This window comes from Talpa occidentalis, unplaced genomic scaffold, assembly GCF_014898055.3.
Source record: "Talpa occidentalis isolate TD23 unplaced genomic scaffold, MPIMG_talOcc4v2.1, whole genome shotgun sequence".
Lineage (NCBI taxonomy): Eukaryota > Metazoa > Chordata > Mammalia > Eulipotyphla > Talpidae > Talpa > Talpa occidentalis.
In genome coordinates, this window is record NW_026555331.1 from 144,757,455 (window position 1) to 144,779,494 (window position 22,040).

General features: G+C 47.3%; 1 protein-coding gene across 2 annotated transcripts in view; it reads right to left on the reverse strand.

The window, feature by feature from the left end:
- DGKI (diacylglycerol kinase iota) overlaps positions 1-21,711 on the reverse strand; it is a 377,484-nt gene extending 355,773 nt beyond the window's left edge. For both annotated transcript variants that reach the window (XM_054692700.1, XM_037514044.2), the window contains exon 1: positions 21,326-21,711. In XM_054692700.1, coding sequence (XP_054548675.1) covers positions 21,326-21,711 — 386 coding nt within the window. The remainder of the gene's footprint in view (positions 1-21,325) is intronic.
- Between the last annotated feature and the right edge of the window lie 329 nt (positions 21,712-22,040).

Genomic DNA, 22,040 nt, shown 5'->3' on the forward strand with positions numbered 1-22,040 from the left:
CACACTCCATTGACCGGAGATTAACTCTGAAGAGTGTAGTTTGCAGCCGAAAGCAAATCTCTCCTGGCTGCAAAATTATCTGTATTTCTATTAACTGGCCCAGCCAATCTGTTCATGTAACGGAGTTTGACAGTAACACAGGCTTCTGACAGCGAACAACGCTTAAGCCGCTCGACTACCATTTTCTAATAAATTCACAACACGTATTTCTGCCATTAATTTGTTCAGTGATTTCTAGATATCGGAATCTGGGGGAAAGTTTCCACTTCATTAAAAAAAAGAAAATTCCAATGATGTGATTGGGGGAATCTCTCCAAACAGATGAGGGAGAAAGTTCCTTTGTTCAAGATGCTGATGGCCAGCAAGAACAGAGACAAGCCATGTTCCCGAGTTTTCTGTGTAGTTACCTGCTTAGAACTGAGGACATTTTTTTTTCTTTTTAGCTCAACTATTAATTCAAATCTAAACTCCACTCTAACACTACTTTAGGGAAAAATGAGTTTCACGTTCAGACATGGGAAACACCTCATTCTCCTTATTAGTCTTTCCCAAATTCTCACGGATTTGAGAATCACCCTCTGCCTCTCCTTCCGCCTCCCTACTGTCCCCGAGGAGTGAGGCAGCCGCGGCTCAGACGGATGGGAGGGAAGCTCTTGTCCCTCCCGGTAGCCTTGGGCCCTGTTTGGTGGCAGGGCAGAGTAAGGACGTCACTTCTGCATTCACAGCTTCCACAGCAGTAACAGGGGATGCGGAAGGGGAACTGGTGGTGGATGCAGAAGGAACTAGAATTTCCCCACATTTAGGTACCTCTCTGCCCCCACGAGGTTCCTCTCTGTCCCCACAAGGCACCTCTCTGTCCCCAAAAGCTCCAGCAGTTCTCTACTGACCACAAAATCCAAATTCCTCTGAGGATATTCAAAGCCACCTTCCCTGCCTGGCCATTCACTGCACGTCTCTAGGGTCAAAGCAAGGCGTCCCACAGTTCGCACTGGGCCCCGATGCAGGACGCTTTCCCACCACCGCATCCCTTCTCATGCAGTTCTACCAATCCATCCACGTCAAGGCTCCAGAAGACTCTGCCCAAACAGAACTAACCACACTCCCTCCACCTGGATCCATTTCAGGGACTGTTCAAATGAGATCAGAAGCAAATGGACTGTGCTTCAAGATTCTGTTTCTAGTTGGCCTTTTGGAATCAAAGATATGTTTTCTCCATTGACTCAATGAATTCAATGGAAAACAAATCCACCTGCCTCCTTCCCCTCCTCCAAGGCACAGCTAACATCACCTGCTCCGGGACTTCCTCCCGCCTTTAGGCTAATGCAGGTGCCTTCCTCTGGTCCCCTCCACGGCGCCCTTCGAACATCCCTTCACCCTTGTGCTCCTCACTCTGTGTTCTTACAGGTCAAGCCCTTGCCTCCCTCCCTCAGTAGACCAGGGCTTCTGGAAATACTTATTTCTCTTTCATGCCAGCACTCACCAGAGCAGGCACTCAAGACATTGTTCTATTTGTTTCCCCAGTAAGTTACAAGCAACTTGAAACAACTGTAAGGTGGAAATCATGTATTATTCATCTTTCAGTTCCTCACCAAGGGCTTCAAATAGTGCTGAGCACATAGAACAAGTATTCCATAGCTGTCCTTATAAAATAGGTAAGGTTTTATCTTACCTATTTTATCTTACCCATTCATCTTTCCAGGGGACTGCTCCTGTTATGAAACAGGTGAGAAAAACCCAGTCGTTCTCGCAGTGATGCTTTTTTTAAAGTACTTTTCCCTGATTTTCAATATCAAAACTTCAAAGCAAGCATTCTGTGTGTGGGAGAGCCTCAGAGACCATCGAGATTCACGTATTTCATTTCTCATCTTCTAAAGCTTCTCTCCTTTTCCATTTCTCATCATCCTCACAAATTATCTCACTCCCTTCGACAGAAGATGCACATTACTCAGGTTATTTTTAGAACACCCTTGTGTGCAATATTGGCAGTTCAAAGCACCAGAGAGAACCCACGCAAACACACCAGGATTCTCCTGGGACACTGGCTGTGTCCTTGAAGCTCTTTGCACAGCTTCCTAAGGTCTTTCCTCAAGAAACCGGGGAGCCATATTAAAGGTTTAAGCCCATGTATTTACTTCCACACTTCTCTGGTGAATTTAAAATAAATGTCTGTTGAATGTGATGGGGACTCCTGTTAAGAATAAAACAGGGACCATGACAAGCTATCTCTGTGACACGGACAGTTTGTAACTACATATCCATAGGCCAAGTCTTCACCCTCTTTCTGGGACCATGCTCTTGGCCAAATTTCAGAAATCTACTGCTGCAGAGTAATCTTCTTCCCTCACCCTTCACTCTACTCCCCATGCAATCACCATGAACTATGCTAAGTATTTTTAAATGGTGAAGCATCCAGCCCACCCAATGCTACAGAAGTTCCCTCCTGCAGAGAACTTAACAGGTCTGGCAATGGAGGGAGTGATGAGGTTTGATGGGAGTGATGAAGAAATGAAAAGACAAACTGTCTGTCCATATCCTATGAAACTCAGTCACCACTCTAGTGAGGGAGGGAGAAACACATGAAGAGCAGGAAGAGGCAGAACCAGGAATGACCTTCTCTGATTCAGTGTCTAAGCTCTCTCCTTCGTAGTCACACTTCTAAAGTATAGCTTCTGAATTAGGGAACTAGACTTCTTATCCAAGAACCGTATCTTTCAAGGTTGTCATTCAAGTATCATGGGCTAGAGATTTCTGGAGGTTTGATAAACAAAAATCTTGACATTAATGTCTCAAAGCGGCACTGCTCTAGAACTTTCTGCAGTGATGAAAATGTACTGTCTTAGTGCTGTTCAACTGGCAGCTTCAGGCATGCCGTCTCTTAAGCACACATTTTTGTGCTTAAGAGATGGTGTGACTGAGGAACTGGGCTTCCAATTTATATAATTTGCTTTGACAGGCACATGTGTCTAGAATCTACTGTATTTGACATCCCTAGTACCTGAAACAGTAAAATGCTACTTTCTAGACAGAACAAGTAACCTTCTTGGCCACCAAACATAGGTTTAGCCAAAGCACACATGGATTTCCTTATCACCTCCATGTTAGCTCCCCAGAACCTCTCAGAGAAATAGTTTAATGCATCAGAGTTTCAGTTTCAGAAGAGGTGACCACAGGCACTCCCAGCATCAGTGGTGTCAGAAGGAGGTGATATAAGGGTAAGTTTGAAGAATGCAGATGATGGTGAGCAGAGTCCTCCTTTTCTTACTTAGGGGAGAAGAGAGAAAAGAGAGGGAAGGAATCAAGGAGGCAGGAAGAGAGCGAGGGAGAAGGAATTCTGAACATTCTAGAAGGGCTCAGTACTTGAAATAAATATGAAACATGACAAATAAATGTTTAGTCAAACAGAGATGACAGCTCTTAAGTGAAATGGCTGCAAACTAAGGAAAACCTCGGGAAGTCATCAGTAATTTGTTGAACGGGCAGTCTGGAAATTCAGCTTTCAGAATGTTGTACAGCAATTGGCCGGCCCCACACTGATCGTGTATATAGTCAAGGCAACCCACGACCACAGCCAGGCGGCCACGTTCACAGAGCTGTGACCACACCTGCACGGGCTGTTCCTGCACAAGCACAGCCGAGAGGAGGGCAGGTGGAAAGTGAAATCCAACCTAAGTGCCACCCATTGCCTGCTCAGCCCTGACTCTGGCACTCACAGAGTTTGGGAGGGGGTGAGGGGAACCTTTGCTCCTCTGTCCACCCAGACTCGAGACCTATTTCTAATTGGAACAAAGACACCATGTGTGCCAGCGGTGGCCCCAGTTTGACCACATTTGTAGTTTACTGCTCAATTCTGATGAAGGAGGCCATGAACTAACCAGTATGCTGTCAAATTAGGAGTAGCCAGCAAAGTGAACAGGGCTGAAGTCACCTTGGATAAGGAATTTCTGAAGAATAAGAATGGAGATAGCTCAGTCTAATGAGGGCAAAGAAGAAATCTGATACCTGGTTGCAAATATTTAAAGGTGTTTCATATAGAAAAATGAGAAGGGTTATCCTGACTGTCCCCCACAAGTGAGAGTAAATGATTATTTACGACGAGAGTAAATAAATAAGAGGAGGTAAGAAATAAAGGGGTCAGTTTCAGACTCAGCTTGGTGGGGGGCAGCACGCTGCAATGGGAAACCATGGGGACTGGGTGACTTAGAACTGAGTTTGAATCCTGACCCCACCCATGAGCAAATGATTGAAGCAAATGATTTTCTCTCTGTGAGATTCCCTCATCTGCAAATTGTAAATAACTAACTCAGAGTTACTGTGATAATAAGAGTATAGCAAAAAAAGAGGCAACAAGTACCTAATTGGTGCAAAACAGTCATTAGATGCTAATATTTTCATTTCTCCTAGAACAATTAGACCCAACCAATGATATAACTATTCCCTCATGGAGCCAAGAACTCCTGGCACTGCACCCATTTATCAAGAGAGGTTAGTGAACCATTTACCAATGAAAACAGCTGTCAGGCTTTGTTTTGTTTTTTTATTTTGGCTTGGGGTTGTTTTCTTTCTTTATTTTTCTTTTTCGTTTTGATAGCAAGCAACAGAAACTAACCCTGGTTAACATGAACAAAAGGGAAATTTAATGGTTATGAACAGGGCAATCCATAAGAGTTCAAGTTCAGATGAATCTAAGTGTTCAATTTGCCTGAGGATGCAAATGGGGTGCTAAGAAGAAGTCACCTACAACAGCTTCCAAAGACCTCACTGGCTTCCGCGATGGAGAATAAGGCACCCTGTTATAAAATCCCTCGAGACTGCACACACAGGGTGGATGTAACTTCCCAGAAGAAATAGCAGTGTATTTATACATTTACACTGGGATGCAGCACAGAGCAGTGTTTGTGTGCACTGGCTAAGGAGTCCTCCTGACATTCAAATCCTGGTTCCACTACTGGCTAACTATGAGGCCCTCAGATTACCCTGTGCCTCAGTTTCCTCTTCTGTCAAACTGTGGCTAGCAATAGCGCCTAGCTCATAAAGCTCTCATAAGAATTAACTGAAATAACATGTATGAACGACTTAGCACAGTTCCCGGCACATATGGTAAACCTCAGTAAGTGCTGCTGTTGCTATTATTATTACTATTAATAATGCCGAGGGTCTACCACTGAGCACCTCCCAGGTGTGCATTTTCTGAGATCCTCTTAGGACCGTGTCCCTCTGTGGTTTCATGGCAGGTGAGAAAGTCAATGATTTTAGTCCTCTCCTCCCCAGCCCTCCTGACTTGATTTCCCCATGAAGATAACAGGCTCCCATGATGCCAGAGCTGCTTCGGCAAAGCTGTTTTGAGTCATTGTGAAAAAGCACACAATGAAATATATGAGAAGCCCTAATTGCTGGAGAGATGCTAAAAACAACCATGTTAATGAACCCAACACCACAGAGGGAATAACCGTTCACCATTTGTGGATTCATCCGTGTATTATTTCTTCTGAACATTACTTTTAGTTCCTGGAAGAGGTGCTTTGCCACAAATGGGAGGGCAATTTACTGGAAGTTAAAGACCAGCTTCCAAGCATCCCACCTGCTCTGGGAAAGAGGTGTTTTCCCTCAAATGACCTGGGGCGGCAGGGGGAGGAGGCTTGAGGGGAGCTATGTCGTACAATGTACAGACTTTGCTCCCTAACCACTCCCCTGAAACAGTTCTCTGAAGAAGACATACCTGTCTGGAGACACGCGAGTTTCACAACAGCACGTGTAAGCAAGACCGGAGAGGACAGGAATGCCCTGAAAGGCAGGGTCACTGGCTTCCGCCATGGGCCATGCAGCCTTCAGTCAGCCATCGCTCAATCAAAAAAATACAGCAACTGACAGCTTTGCCACATGCTACATCACCCCGCTGTCACACATGCTACGGGGACATTAACTGCAGGTCCCCTCCTACATGCAGACCCTCCCCCTGATAAAACTAAACTCCATGACTCATGCTAGCCTGGCACAATATTTTCTCGTATCTTCCATCTTTAAAAGCTTTCAGTTGCCAACAGCATCTCAATACAAGATCTGGGGCATAATCCAAGTTCTAAGCTGCAAAGTTTTTTGATACCATCCACTTCAGAAACCTTAGAATTCTAAATTACCCACAGTACTCCTGTGAGATGTTATCAGTTAATTATGGCCTCCAAAACATACCTGTGCCGCAGCCGTGTTTGCTGGAGATAACGTCCACGTCCTGAAAACTGTCAGCAGCCTGTGTGGGCTGCTCACTCTCAGTCACAGAACACGGGAGTTTGGTTATTAGGTGATCAGCTGTACTGAGTTTTCTCCATAGAGTCAACAAATGTGTTGAGGCAGCTCTTTCTTCCCCTAAAGTCAGTGAGCCATGGGCGCATATGCTATATGGAGATGCAAATGCAGTTGCTGTAAAACTGAAATGCTATTCTTGGAATACCTATGTCATTACTTGAACTGAATCTCCTTTACAACGAAATGGCTGCTGCTTAGCAACTAATGCAAAGGAAGAACCTGAATATTTCTCTATCTTTTTTTCCCCAGGTGGAGGAGAATTAAACATATAGCGCCACGCCTGTGCTCCCATGTCTTCACATACACCGAAGAGCAGCGAGGTCAAGGAAGGCCCCTGCCAAGGAAGGCCATGTGGGCCGGGTATGCTGGCCAGAGGCTGACGCCAACTTTGTCCATTGTGATTAGTCCCTGGGATAAATTCAAGTAAATAAAATTAACCAAAGGGAAATGTTGCTAATTATCTTTCCCCAATGGTATGTGGAAGCAGAGCACTGAAGTGGGAAGGACCTGGGACTTCAGATCCAAATGCTGGGCCTGGCCTGGCTGTGCCCCTGACTGGTCTGGGGCTTCGGGGGACTCACGGAGCTGTGCTGCCTGTTTGCTGACCTGTACAGCAGGCACAAGGAGCTTACCTGATCTGCTGCCCACGACTGTTCCGAGGGTAAAATTAGATCAATTATGTGAAAGCAGTTTATAAATGGTAAATCTCCAAAAGCACCATGTACATTTTTATTTTAAGTACCTAAATTTAGTCAGTATTAACAGTTTAAAAAAACCTCCAGAATTTTGTCTTTTTTAAAATACCCCTTAGATTTTGTTATAATTCTGTACTGGCTCATAGAAAGCTTCTGTTTTAATCTTTAAATAGCTTTGACGTTTATTTTTGAACTAGAGATTTATTTTCCTAAGGAATTCTGAAGGTTTTCTTCAAATGTGAAAGAATGACTCAGGTTTCTGAAATGATCCTTTGGAACTTTTTAGGTGTCTGTAACTGCACATGAATAGACTTGAGAATTTTGAAGGATCTTGTTATGGAAAAAACTTATACTGCAAGTGCTTACAGGCTGAATAGGACCTCCAGTTGAAGGTGAAAGACTCAACTCTTCCAGGGGAGAAAGGAACTCTCACCCACTGCTGGTGGGAATGCAAGTTGGTGCAGCCTCTTTGGAAAACGGCATGGAGATTTCTTAATAAAAATGAAAATGATAAAATGATGTACGATCCAGAAACACGTCTATTTGGTTTTTTGTTTTTTTTTTTTTATACAGGCATGTTTATTTACTTATTTGTTTGTTTGTTTATTTATACAAGCACTGGGTACAGTCAGAAGCGCGGGAGGGTGAGAGAATTTACCAGAGCCAGAGCGGGGAGCAGAACAGGCAGACTGACGAAATACACTGCTGAGGGGAGCAGCGGGCGGCAGGAGAGGTCTGCGCGCCATGTGGGACCCTCCTCCGGTGGCCAGGGAGCAGCCGGGGATCGAGCCGGCGCCGCAGAGGTCACGGGCAGCTTCGCAACCCAGCGCTCAACCGCTGCGCCACCAGGGAGGCCCCAATTAGATTTTTATGCTAAAAATGTTAAAACTCTAATACAAGAAGATGTAGGTAAGCCTGTGAACATAGCAGCACTGTCCGCCATCGTCAGGTCATGGAACCAACCTAAGTGACCTTCAACAGACGAATGGATAAAGACATTGTAGAATGTATACTCAGTGGAATACTACACCGTTTGAAAAAAAAGATGAAAAGGTGGCTTGGGGGACCAAACGGATGGACCTCGAGGTGAGCATGCTCATGAAATAAGTCACAAGAAAAATGGGTATCAGATGGTTTCACTCATCTGTGGACTATAAATAACCAAAAAATATACACAGGCAAAATACAGCAGGAATAAATTTTGGACTTAGTGGAAGAATGTAATGGTCACCAGAGGCAACAAAGGGGAGGCAGGAAAGAGAGGGAGACAGAGAGCGAACGGGCCCTAGGGCTTGGGGGAGGGTGAATGCACCTTGCACCCACGGAAGAGCAAAATTGTAATCCCAAAATTAAAATAAAAAATTTTTTCGGTTCTCAAATTTTTTTTTATATTTTTATTTATTTATTTATTTTATAGAGGCATGTTTTATTTATTTATTTGTTTGTTTGTTTGTTTTGTTTATACAAGCACTGGGTACAGTCAGAAGCGCGGGAGGGTGAGAGAATTCACTAGAGCCAGAGCAGGGAGCAGAGCAGGCAGAAGGACCGAAGTACACTGCTGAGGGGAGCAGCGGGCGGCAGGAGAGGTCTGCGCGCCATGTGGGACCCTCCTCCGGTGTCCGGGGAGCAGCCGGGGATCGAACCAGCGCCGCAGAGGCCGCGGGCAGCTTTGCAACCCAGCGCTCAACCGCTGCGCCACCGGGGAGGCCCCTGTTCTCAAATTTTTCATTTCTTATTTTTATATATTTTTTTACACCATTTTTCATTCTTTATACAATGTTTGCTTTGTTTTCTCAGGTGTTGTCCCCATAGAGTTTCCACCACCGATGCACCCGGGCACCATCACCACAGTCCCTTGTGCTCTTCTCTCCCTCGTTTTAATTCCCTCCCCCTCCCCTGCCGAATGTCTCTGATCTATGATTGTGTGTTTATTCTTGTTTTGTTTTTTTATTGTTATGAAATAAAAAATGTTTACACCTCAGATGGTGCTTACCAACTTGACTATGCCATTTCAACCATAAATGGAGCCTACGTTTTTCACCCCAAGTCATTGTACCTTTACCCAACTCTCTTTGATTCCACTCTGATTACAACCAATCAAAAAACTTTGTACTGCAGGTAGAATTTGAAGGGAGGAGTACCAGGCTATAATCTCTGCCAGTCATTTCCTGGCCCCAGGAAACTGGATTTATTCACCCTCTTAGGTAATGGAAAATTCATACAGCTTTAAAGAGAACCACCATGGAAAGCTCCATCTTGGCCTCCCTGCACCTGCCAATACACGTAGCCGTTGACAGAGCTGAGTCTGTGCTTGGACAGGAAAGGATTGCTTGTCCTCTGTCCACCAGCCTTTGCCAAGACCTCTCCCTTTGTCCTGAGGTAGGCCTGCCTGGGCCCACGAACACAAACATCGGTTTCCTTTCAAGGAACTTTGGTCTAACAAACCACTAGATGCTGAAGGACCATATGCACAGAGAAAATGGGAAAGGATGGAAGAAGAATCAGAGTGAAAAGCTGCAATAGGGAAGCAATAAGCAAATATAGGCAAACATAGCCCGGCCATGGGAACTCAGGCAAGTTGCTTAAGCTCTTAGCCTCAATGACCTTACCTATAAAATGGAAATAATAAGAGTCTCTACTTACTTGAGGGTTAAATGAAATACTGCATAGAAAATGTTTAGCAATTCTTGGCACAGAACAAGCATTTGATAAAATCAGTAACTCAAAATGATTAATATTCACAAAGATGGGTAAGTTAACCTCGCAGCCTGAAATAGAACTGAGAAAAGCTTTTTCCTTCTCTAAGCAGCATTTTACAAAATTTTTGGAAGTCCAGAGGCTGCCTTTACTGCCTCGGGGAATGAGCTGATTTGGAAGAGCTAGTCCTAGACAGTGGTATCTGGTGTTTCTTGGCCCCTGTGAGACAAGACAGGGTGGGCCCAGTGTTCATCGGTCAGGGAAGCTGCAGGCTCTGCATCTGCTGGGTCCCAGATTCTTCCACTTCCTATCTAACTTTAGATGCCGAGCACAGTACTTTAATAGGAGAGGAACAGAAATATTTTATAGCTTAGCCTTTGCATTAAGAGTGGGTCAATCTAAAAGGAAAAAAAAAAAAACTATTTAAAATGAAGCTCTTTTCTTAAAAATCTCTACAGGGAATGTTCTCGGACTGAGGGAGGTTGACTCCAACCCTGTTGTACAAGAAGGACAATAATGAGAGCTCATCTTTCAGTCTGAAGAGTGCTCTAGAAGCTTGTCTCAAAGCAATCCAGGAGCCCTCTCCAGCTGTTTCCACATAAGCTTACATAAAGCACTTTTAAAAACAGCTTTAACCAAATTGCTTTCAAGTTTCTTTAAAACAAAAATTTACCTTTCCATAATGTGGGGTCCCTGACCCTCCTTTTTCTCAGGGCTGTTGTCCTGGTGCCCAGAGTTCCTGCTGGTCAAGCTAAACGTACAATCAGGCAGGAGGCCTCTCACCAAGGGCAAAAGTCCTGGCATGAGGAACATACTGGGAAACCAGCATCTGCTGAAAGCAGTAGGCAGATACCATGGCCAGACTAGCAAGATCAGCTGAAATACCTTACTTGAAATTATTAGCAGAAAGTTAGATAAGAATGGAAAATAGGGGCTCCCTGGTGGAGCAAGGGGTTAAGTCTCAGCACTATCAAGCTATTGCCAGCCACTGCAGCACAAGTTCGATCCCAGCCAGGGAGCTGACCCACATGGCGCAGCAGACCTCTCCTGTCTCACCCGCTGCTCCCCTCAGCAGTGTATTTCAGTAGATCCACCTGTTCTGCTCCCCCCTCTGTCTCTGGTAAATTCTCTCATCACCATTCCCGTCCCCCCACCACCCACACCTCTGGATTACACCCCAGTTTTTGTATGCATAAATAAATAAAAGTTCAGGGACCTCCCTGGTGGCGTAGGCAGTTGAGCGCAGCGCTGTGAAGCTGTCTGCAGCCTCTGCAGCACCGGCCACGGAGCAACCCGCATGATATGGCAGACCTCTCCTGTCTCGCCCGCTGCTCCCCTCAGCAGTGTATTTCGTCAGTCTGCCTGTTCTGTTCCCCGCTTTGTCTCTGGTGAATCCTCTCACTCTCCTGCACATCTGGCCTGTCCCCTGGTTCTCACATAAATAAAATAAATCTTTGGGAAAAAAATAAATAAAACATTAAAAAAAAAAAGAAATAGAGAATATGCTTTGAGACAATGTGCTTTGACTACAGGACAATGGAGCCCCCCAGGCAATGGTCCCTGGTCACCAGACCCCAGCTTACCTTCCCAACAACTGCTTCCGCACCCAAGTATACTTCCTATGTGCTTGCCCCACCTTTGTACCTGATTCTGAATAAATACAAGACTGCCATTGGATCAGGCGGCCCAGAACTTCCCCAGTAGCCCCTCTAGGCTTCCGAGCGCCCAACCCACTTGGACGTTGAATAATCTTTCCCTGGTCTCACACCGCTCCCAGCACTGCTGCTCTGCCAGGCAGCACCATAAATTCTGACATATTTCTCCTATACAAAAGAATGACACAGTTTTTAAATGTACTTTTGGATCTCTCAACGAGTCTACTTTCTGGCTATTTTCTGAAAATGTAAGCGATACACAAAAGCAACCAAACTGCCTTGTCTTCTTTGCCTTTAGAAGAAAACACATAGATCCACTTTCTTAATAATTATCTCATCATAGTCCTGAATCAATTTGATCTGTTCAACAAATATTTAATAACCAATTCAATTAAGAAATACATCCTGTTGTTTGCCCTGGTTGAGATAACTGGTAGCACATCCCAGAAGGCTGAGCCTCCATTCCCAAAATAATCCAGGACAAGGAGCATCTGGGAGGGTTTTATACTCATGGCCAGGACACGGCCACCGGCCATTATCTGCACAGATGAAGCAGACATCAGCAGGCCAGGCCAGAAGAGAAATAACCTCTGTCCCAGAGTCACTGGTGACAGGCTATTTCTAGTACTTCTGCCTTTATCTACTTATCTCTTCCTGACACCGAAGCCCAGTGACCCAGCCCTCCTCATCTGGCTTCCTGCTCCCAGACAGCCAGCTAGCAGTGTGGGCCCCTGCTCCCCGATTCCTCTGCACACTGGCCATGCCTGTCTTCTCCAGCCTTGGCCCTCTGCCTGCTCTGACTTCCAGAGCACGCAGAAGCAGCTCCCTTCTCGTCTCATCCTCTCGTTAGAATGAGCTATTTTTTTAATAAGCTGTAAAAGGAAAAGCACATATGTTGTACCTTAGTGAATGCCAAACCTACAAAACAAACTTCCTAACTGTATACCTAACTCATTATCGTATTATCTGGATACGGTCATTACTAGCTACATTTGACCAATGTTCCTGATTCTGAGGGATAAGAAATAAATCTGCTCCTGAGCTGAAGCATGAGCTGCACCACTCTAAAAAATACACCCAAAGCACTCACTTTGTGATAGGGAGTCTAACAGGGAGGTCCCCAGGGAAAGGGGAGGTTCCAGGTTCCCTGCCCCATCCAGGGAAGGGTGGAGCTGCGCAGGGAGGAGACTGGGACGGAAGGAAGCAGGATGGGAAGCAAGAAGGAGACCTGGAGGAGGCACCTGGAGCAGAGGCATGGGATAACTGCACTTGCTTCTTGGCCTTGAACGGTTGAAGCAGATGTGGTGAGAGACCCTTGGGGAGGTTAACAAAGGCAGCTTTCATCTTGATTTTGATTTTGCTTCTTTTCTCGCAAGCATGCTGGGCCCCATCTGTCCCTTTCCTGGGGGTCCCCACCAGAACATTCCTTAGACATATGGCAGGCTTTCGGACCGCAGTGGCCCTGCTTTGGGCCAATCCTGTTTGGCTGGACATTTACCCGCAAGCGGAAGGGTAACTTTGGGTGCTTGATTTGGAAACTATATTCTTTGTCTTTTTTTATTTGGTTGCCTGCTAATAATATTAAAGTTACTTTCCATTATAAGTTTTACGTACTAGAATATGTTTTGTCTTAATGCAGCAGGTAGCAGAACCCATTTAGAACAGGCATGTTTGGGGGTTGTGGGGTACCCCTCACCCTGCCTTGTAACAGGAACGTTATGTCAATCTTCTGACAAGCCTACTCGGTGGGAACTGTCACTACCATTTTATAGATGGGGAAATGAAGGCACAGAATGGTTAAGTAACTGAGTCAAGGTCACACAGCAGGCACAGAGGTAGAGAACTGATCCAGGGTCCAGAGTCAGGGCTCCTAACCTCTACTCCACTCTGTCTCTCATGTGATCAAAGAGTAATAAGATTTGATTGAAGTTTAATATTGTTTTAAGCTTTCAACGTTTCCCCCTCTATCCAACATGCCAGACCACTTGTAATGTAACCTAAATTGGAATTAGTTCCCTATCAGAGCATTAATTATGAATCTGAAAATTCACAGGCAAATCTCCACTTGCCCAAAACACATGGAACTAGACAGAAGAACTGCATGCAGAGTCCCTGTCAAAAAGGGGTTGCCTTCAAAAAAAAAACAGGATTTGCTCCATTTCAAAGGGTCACAGAAACTTAGGGCTGAAAGGAAAGAACATTATAATTCATCTGTGGAGCCCCTGCTTCTCTCCGCTACCCACCCACAGCGCCCCCTCACACACACACCTGATGACTTGATTTTCTTTAAAATAACCCAGGCGGGGCTCACGTCTCTGACCACTGTGGATGTCGGGAAACTCACCAGTTATTCCTCAGGTGTTTTCTATGTAACAGGAATAAAAAGTACCTGGCATTTTTTTCGAAGACTTTGCTATTAAGCACGTTAATAACAAAACAAAGGCTTAGGCCCACTAAGTCAGCTAAGGAATTCTTAAAATTCTTTCCACCAAAGTCAGCCAGGTGAGTTGGAAGGCGTGAGGGAGGGAAGTAGGAGAGGCTGCCGGAGTGACCTCAGGCTGGCAGGACAAGAGCAGGACAGACCCCAGGACTCCAGGCAGCCATCCTTCTGCATGTCTAAGTTCTAATCACAGAAGGAAAAGTCAACAGAAAATTCCCTGAGGAGAAAACCAACACTGCCCCTTGGAAAAGGATGAGACAGACAGAAAGGGAGCGGAGAGCTAATTAGTGCTACTCAGAAGGCAAATTAAGGCCTTTTCTTTGACAAGCTGCAAATAGCTGGTTAAGTTAGAGCTTCTGCCACCCCCTCCAGCCTCCAACAGCTGGCTAAATGGCTGAGGCAGGTACTCAGACAGGAAGTTGTAAACAGAAGCAGTCCAGGTCTGCGGGACAAAGTGTCAATGAGAAAAAGGCAGACCTTTCTCTTAGGAGAAAGGAAAATCACAGTTTAGATGGACAGGGAATGGATAACAGTAGTCGTTGATTTAAAGAAGGCAATTAAATTCTTTCATTCAATCAATATTTATCCAACACCTAGTGAGCAGTAAGAATAGGATTTGAGGATGTAAATGATAAGGTGCAATTTCTGTCTGCAAAGGAGCTAACAACTTAGCAGGGAATAATAATTATAAAAAGTGAACTCCGTGCAAGACACTGTGCTGAGCCCTCTACATAAAGAAATTCATCTAAGTCTCCTAAGAAGCCCTGAAGGTGGATCGGTGACCCCATGAGAGAAATGAAAGGCTGAATCCCCAAGGGGTTACATAACACGCCCAAGATCAGCTGGAAATGCCAGGTTCAAATCCTAGTCTGATTCTCACAAGAGAAAATGACAGTTCAGCCCTAACACAGTTGTTTGAAAGTGCAAGGTGAGCACAGGAGAAGACCAAGCCCTGATCACCAGCAGTGGACAATGTTTGCTCTCAGTCCTAAGGCGTTTGCCTGAGGAACAAGTCAGAGAGGAATTAAGGATGCATTGTATGCAAACAGCCACAACTTAGTATTTTTATTGCTTTAACCTTCTACATTGTATTAGTTTTCAGGCCTTGCCTTATGCATAAATTTCAATCCATTCAAACATTTCCAACAGTTCAAATGATTCCAACATTTCAAACAGTTGCAACATTTCAAACAATTTCAACCAGTTCAAACCATTTGAAGGTAATCCATTTTTAGAATTGTGTCAAACAAATGAAATTTTTTTAAAAAGCCTAACAGCTTAGATTTTCTTTTGCCCCTTCTTTTCCTTCCTCAGCTACCCCCCATTAAGTTTGCTCACAAACCACCAAAAAACATAGTAACCACTGCCTCCAAACCACAATGATGGGGTCTGGGGTGGGGAGGTGGGAAATAATTGTTGCTTTGTTGGCAAAACAAAGCCATGTGAGAAAGTAAGTGCCACAGCCAGACAAGCAGGCAATGGAGCCTCCAAGCACCTGGGGTCTCAGAGGGCCTCTGAGCCCCCTCACCAACAATCACCTCAGGCTACAGAGGGAATGTGGACCCCAGCCCCAGCCCAGGACAAGCCAGGCACAGCCGGCCTGGACCCTCACTGGAGTCCTCATTTGGTTTCTGTCTGTTTGAAACCAGGGCCAACTCACTGCCTCCCAGGTCTAGAGGCCACAAACTGGATCTGCACCATCAGAACTGGCTCCTCCTGAGGACTGCAGAGGAGAATGTTTCTCTGTCTCTTCTGGCTCCTGGTGCTGCTGACCCTCCTTCACTCGTTGCACATCCCTCCAGCCGTCAGGCTGCCCCCCCTCTCTGTATTTCAGTAACCCTCCGCCCCCCTCATAGGGACACTGGTCGTGACAGTGAGGGCCACCCGGACAGTCCGGGGTTATCTCTCCATCTGAAGGTCCATCATGTAATCACATTTCAAAGTCCCCTTTACCATGTAATTCACAGGTGCCCGGGGCGGAACCTGACTACCTGTGGGGGCGTGACTGGTCCCCGCACAAGGAGGAGGGACACTCACTGTGCACGACCTTGCGATGAGGCTTTCCTCCTACCCTGCTCACCCCCACACTCACTCTTGCCCCCGCTCAAACTTTTCTTCCTTAAATTTCTTTTTTTTATCGTGTTACCTTTTATTGAGGTAACATTGGTTTACAACACTATCTGATTTAGGGTATCAGCTTAAAACTCTTCAGATGTGGCCTCCCCGGTGGCGCAGCGGCTGAGCGCTGGGTTGCGAAGCTGCCCGCAGCCTCTGCAGCGCTGGTTCGATCCCCGACTGCTCCCCGGCCACTGGAGGAGGGTCCCACATGGCGCGCAGACCTCTCCTGCCGCCCGCTGCTCCCTGCTCTGGCTCTGGTGAATTCTCTCACCCTCCCACGCTTCTGACTGTACCCAGTGCTTGTATAAATAAATAAATAAATAAATATTTAAAAAACAAAACTCTTCAGATGTATGTTATGACACCACAGCCACCACCAAGGCACCTCTAACTCTCCACCACTGGCCAGTGGCCCCCCCGCTGGGCGCCTCCGTTCTGCAATCAGATTTCGAGGGTTTTGATCTAGTTCTGTTTCTCTGTTTTGTTCCTCTCTTCCACATCTGAGTGACACCATCTCGTCCTTGCCTTGCTCCTGCTGACTTAGTTGACTCAGCATCCCCCCGTCCAGTTCCATCCATGTTGTCGCAAAGGCAAGAGTTCATCTTTTTTGACAACCGAGTTGCACTCTGCCGCGCACACCCCACAGCGCCTTCCACCACCGCGCTGTCCTCCGGCCTGAGGCTGTTTCCGTGGCCTGGCGGTTGTCCACAGCGCTGCGGTGCGCAAGGGGACGCGTATATCCCTTCAAGGTAGTGTTTTCATTTCCCTCAGCTAGAAGCCTAGGCGTGGAATGGCTGGAGAGATTTCATTTTCACAGAGTAGAAGGGGAAGTGTTCCAAAGAGCTAGCTCTAGTCTGATCTAATTTGGCTCTACAAGGCGAAGCTGCTGTCGCCACAGTAGAACTAAACATCAGCAAAGCTGCCTTCGACCTTTCCCTCCCCTGATGCCACGGGACTGCGGAGGCGGCCACTCTCCCTGATAGAAACCATCTGAAAGATCAGCGAGAGCAGACCCAGGCCCCTGACTTGCCAACGCAGTCTTGCCTGGTGTGTGTCCTGCCCGCTGCCATCTACATAGTCAGTGGCCAGTAATGATGCCGGAAGGAGACTTGAAGTTAAAACCAAGCTTTCATCTGATCATAATGTCTCTGAATACCTAACAAATGTGTAAAACAGACAAAAACACACAATGAATAAAAGCAATTTATGAAGGAGGAGGTTATGTGTATATATACACATGTATATGGGGGAACAGGCTTTCCCATCCACCACTGATTGCCATGTAAGGAAGAACAACGCCCAGGCTGTCCTAGTGATTGTCAACATCCCAGCCCGCGTTCTTATAATCCTGCTGTGGTGGTAAAACACAAAATGGAAATACTATGTTCTTATCATCAACCTATAAAGAATACCAGATCTTTTTTAGCTAGTTGCCTAACCTAAGAAGTGCAATACTCGCGTCTGCTACTTCTATCTCATACCTAACACTGCCTTTAAGGAAGCTGTGGTATTACCATCATGGTTTGTAACGGGAGGACCCGAACCACAGGCATCAAGGTCTCACAGTGATGGTAATGGTCCAGGTCGCCTTACAAGCAAAATCACAAGTGATCATTTATTCTGTGGGACTCCAGGCGGTACAGACAGGCCAGCTTTTCACTGGATCTAGATTCACCTACACAACAGCTGTGCCGTTTTTATTGAAAGGCATGAAACTCTAACACGGTATCTTCATAGAGATGGCAGGTGTCATGTAGGTGGTTGTGTTCTCAGAAGCAAAACCAATATACTTTCTGATGATTATGAATTTATACTCATTTTTATGTCTGAAATAGTAAAGAAGTTCTCTGCTATTATAATACAGGAGTTAAAATTGTGTAGTCAAAGGCACAGGGTCCAAAGAATACAGAATACCAGAGATGATATGTGACAAGCATAGTATACTATAGAAAAGGGCAAAGAACAGCTCATACACACACACACACACACACACACACGCTCGCACGCACACACACACATGCACACACTGGAGAGAGCACCAACCTGAAAGTTGAGAAAGCACCAGATGACCCAAAGAAAAATCCTATAAGATGGGATCTGGGTTAAAATCTTGCCTGCCACCCAAACTCTAGGCTTCAGGATCATTGTCTATAAGACAGAAATAACCAGAATCACATCATAGGACTGTCATGAAGAACAACTTAGACTATACCATCACACTTAGCACAGTAGCTGGTACACAGAAAACAACAATCAGCTACTTCTCCTTCCTCTCTCCTGTGTATTTCTACAAGGCCATTTTTTTTTACTGACTTAAATGAGAATTCTTAGAGCATTTAGGGAAAAAAAGTTCTTACACATTACATAGTCATTGGCACACATGTATCTGTTGCAGCACCATAATTTGCAAAGAAAAAGGAAGTAGTAATTTTAAGAGAAAAGTACCAGCTCGCTTGCACTGCCTTCTAAAACCTCCAGCTTTACAGTCTACAGAGACTATTTGCTCTAGGGGAACAGAATCTGAAATAAAGGAAAAATTCTCATGGGAAAAATGGTTCCCAAAAAAAGCCAAGAAAGAAAAGATAATGAGGGGAAATCGAGGGGTATAGAAAGGAGTTTATTTTACTTAACAAAGTAAAAGTCAAGCAAAATGAATAATCTGCCTCCAGAAATGGTTATTTAAAGGCTTTTTGTAAAGGGCTCTAGTTCCTAAAAAGACAGGAGTCACTGCCTATGCCCACCCACTCCTCATTTATTTTTAAACCCTAGCTTATATGTTCCTTAGCAACAGAAGGAGCAGATGAGACCCCCCTACACACACGCACACACACACCCTCTCCCAAAGCCCCCTTCTTCTCTCCTGTCAAGTGTCATTCCACAAATACCCATGTTGTTCACAAGATATTTTTGACCTACCTACAAATCTCTTCCCACCTCAACTGACCCCCTTCCACAGGCAACCATCCTTCTCACTCCAAGGGAAACTTCCACTTAGATTCCACACTGTGAGGGCTCCCTGGCCCCTCTCCTCAAATTCCCACCAGTCACCATGCTTGGGTACCCCCACCCTCCAAAGTGAGTAGGCCTCAGTGAGGAACCAAGGCCCAACTCTAGCCAAAGCTATTCACTTCATGAGCCCACTCATGAGCCCACCGGTGAAATGGTCAGGCCCAGCGACCTCTGGCTGGCGGGGCCATTCACCATGACCCTAAGAGATAATAATAAACAAATGGAGACACTCTCCTGGTTACCTCAGACAGCACGTGCCAAACGGAGTCACCTACCTTTCCTCTGGCCCTGGAACTACCTGGTTTTGTGTGGATGGGCATGGATTTATGAGTTCTAAGATCAATTGTTTAGCCTTTGGGGAAAAAAACAGGGCAACAACCGCCAGATAGCTGTGTGCTTAAGTATATGACCTGAGGACCCTGATCAGAATTCCCACCACGGAGGGTCTGATTTTCTAAGTGTGGGGTGGGGGACATTTTTAACCAGCCACCTGAATTGTCACTGATGCAGGTGGTTGGCTGAACTGCAGATTGTAAAGCTTTATTTAAAAGGAAATGATGTTACAGAGCAGGATCCACCTCTGTGGATATAGGGCAGATGCAGTGTTATGATTCCTCTCTAGAAAAGTGCTGTCTATGGCTCCAGGTCAACATTTGTGTGTGTGCACACTTACAGGCATGTGGGAGCATGCAACCCAGCAAGTCCTGGCCCACACAGTACCCACTTCCAGGAGAGAGGCTCGGAGAATGGCCTGCCCTGCCAAGATGCAAGCTGAAATGATTTCCCTTGCAAACTCTGGTTTTCAGCCCTACCCAGTGAGGAGTCTGACCAGTGCCAATGACACAGAAGACGGAAGTCACAACGCACTTCACATAATCAACCCCCTCAAACTTTACTTCCTAAATTAGGTTGAATGTAGTTCCTGCTCCCTAAGGGCCACGCAGGCCATGGTAACTAAGAAGTAGAACTGCCTGTCTCCCAGCATACCTCCCTAGAGCTACCCCACTCTCCACCACCTGCCTATTTTTAGAAACCAAAAATATAAAGAGAAATTTGATCTTGGTCCTGTTCTAAGTGAGTAACCAAAGTCAGGTGGGAAAGTCCCTCAATGCACAGTGAGCAAAATACACACAAGCACACGGGAGCCCAAACATCACAAGAAGACCATGCAGGGCCCTCCGAGGCCAACACCTGAACACAGAGCACAAGCCTGGTGACTGGGGCCTGCCGTCCAGCAGTGCTATGGGGATCCCAATGATTCACACGCCTGCCCCCATAAATACAACACACACCCTCACAAGCCCACACACCTCTGTCATCTGCTTTTGCTTACATAACAGCACATGGTGTGACAGGCTTAATATTGTATATGAGTTTCTAGAAAGGACTGCTAACTCAAAAGAGTGGGGTCGTCAGAATGTTTTTACTGACACCTTGTCAAGAAATACTCCAAGCCCTAGCAAGTACAAGCATCTGTATTTCTATATTTGTTTATCCCCGCAACTTTTAAGACAGTATCTGGTACACAGAAAACAACAATCAGCATTAAGGGAGGGTGGTCTCCAAAACTCTCCAAAGCTCTCAACATCTTTATTCTTGATGGGGGCTTGGGGGTGGGGTAGAAAACGTACTGAATCCTCATTTCTCACTTTGGGAGCTTGACACGATTTTATCATGTTTGTGCCCATTTATTCCACACTGCCTGGTCTCACAAATATATCCATCTCCAGAGGCAAACACGGTGGGCATCCTGGCCCTCAACCCTCCCTTGCCAGGAGGCAACCATGGCACCTCCTGGACCCGCCTGGAACACTGGGGAGCGAGCACGTGTCTGTTTCACCCCTTCACAAACTCTGGCTTTGCAGCTGCCAGCGGCTGCATGTGCACAGGCACCGACCACATCACTCGTCCTGAGGGAGGCATTTCCACGCAGATCCAACTTCCACAGGGATTTCTCTTCAGCACAGCGCTGTTCTTCTCCGCCAGCGCGGTGTTCTCAACTCTCAAGTGAGCACCAAAGACTCATCCAGGAAAATCTGGACGGTTGGGGGGAGGTGGCTGAAGATGACACAGACTTAGGGCCAAGTCTGAGCACTTCTCTCAAGAAAACCAGGCATTTCTGGGTCTGCACGTCCCTCCCACCCACACACACATTTTTCTTACTGTGCTGACCTCAGGAACCCCGACTTCCCTCCAGTTATGGGGGAAACTAGGCGCAAAGGAAGCTCCCCTCCGATCCAGAAGGATGCGATGAAAAGAAACCCACCCCCCGCCCCCCGAGGGCGCGTGATGGGCAGTCGGGGGGTGGGAGGGAGCCCGACCCGCGCCCCACTCCGCGGAGGCGTCGCTCGGCGGGCAGGAGGGTCTCGCGCCCGGGTGGCACCTGTCTGGGCTCCTGGCTCCGCGCCTACCTGTAAGAGACCTGCTTGCGGAAAGTTAAGTTCCTCAGCTTCTCCTCCAGCGCCTCGTCCTTCTCCTTGGAGCCGGCGGCCGCGGGCTCTTCCAGGGCAGCGGCCCCCGCGCCCCGCGGGTCCGCGCCGCCCTCGGCGCCCAGGCAGCAGCTCCCCGCGCCGCTCCCGCTGCTGCTGCTGCCGCCGGCCGCCCCCTTCTCCTCCGCGGCGGAGGGGCTGGGGTTCATGGCGACCGCTCCGGCGGCCGCGGGGGGAGCCGAGGCGGCGTCGCTGCAGAGGCTGGGCCGGGGGGGCGCGCGGGCGGCGGCCGCCGGTGCCGGGGAGCCAGCCGGTCCGCGCGCCGCTGGCCGGGGCGACAAATGGCAGCCCCTGCCCGCAGCATCCATCCGCGGCGGCCCCGCACCGGGGCATTGTGGGAAACTCCGTGCCTCCACTCCCCCGGCCCGGCCAATCAGCGCCCGGCGCCCGCCCCGCCCCGCCCCGCCCGCCGGCCCGCGCGCCCCCGGCCCGCCTCCCGGGCGGGCCCGCTCCAGAGCCCGGCGCGCGCTCGGCCCGACCCGCACCCCGCCGGCGGCGCCGGGCGGCGGGGGGACCGGTCGGGGGGCGCGCGGGAGGGGAGACGGCGCCGGGGAACTCTCGAGGAGCGCCTGGCGCGCCCTGGTCTCCACGCCGGGGGCGCGCGACCCGGGTGCCCGGCCCAGGCAGTGGCCCCGCG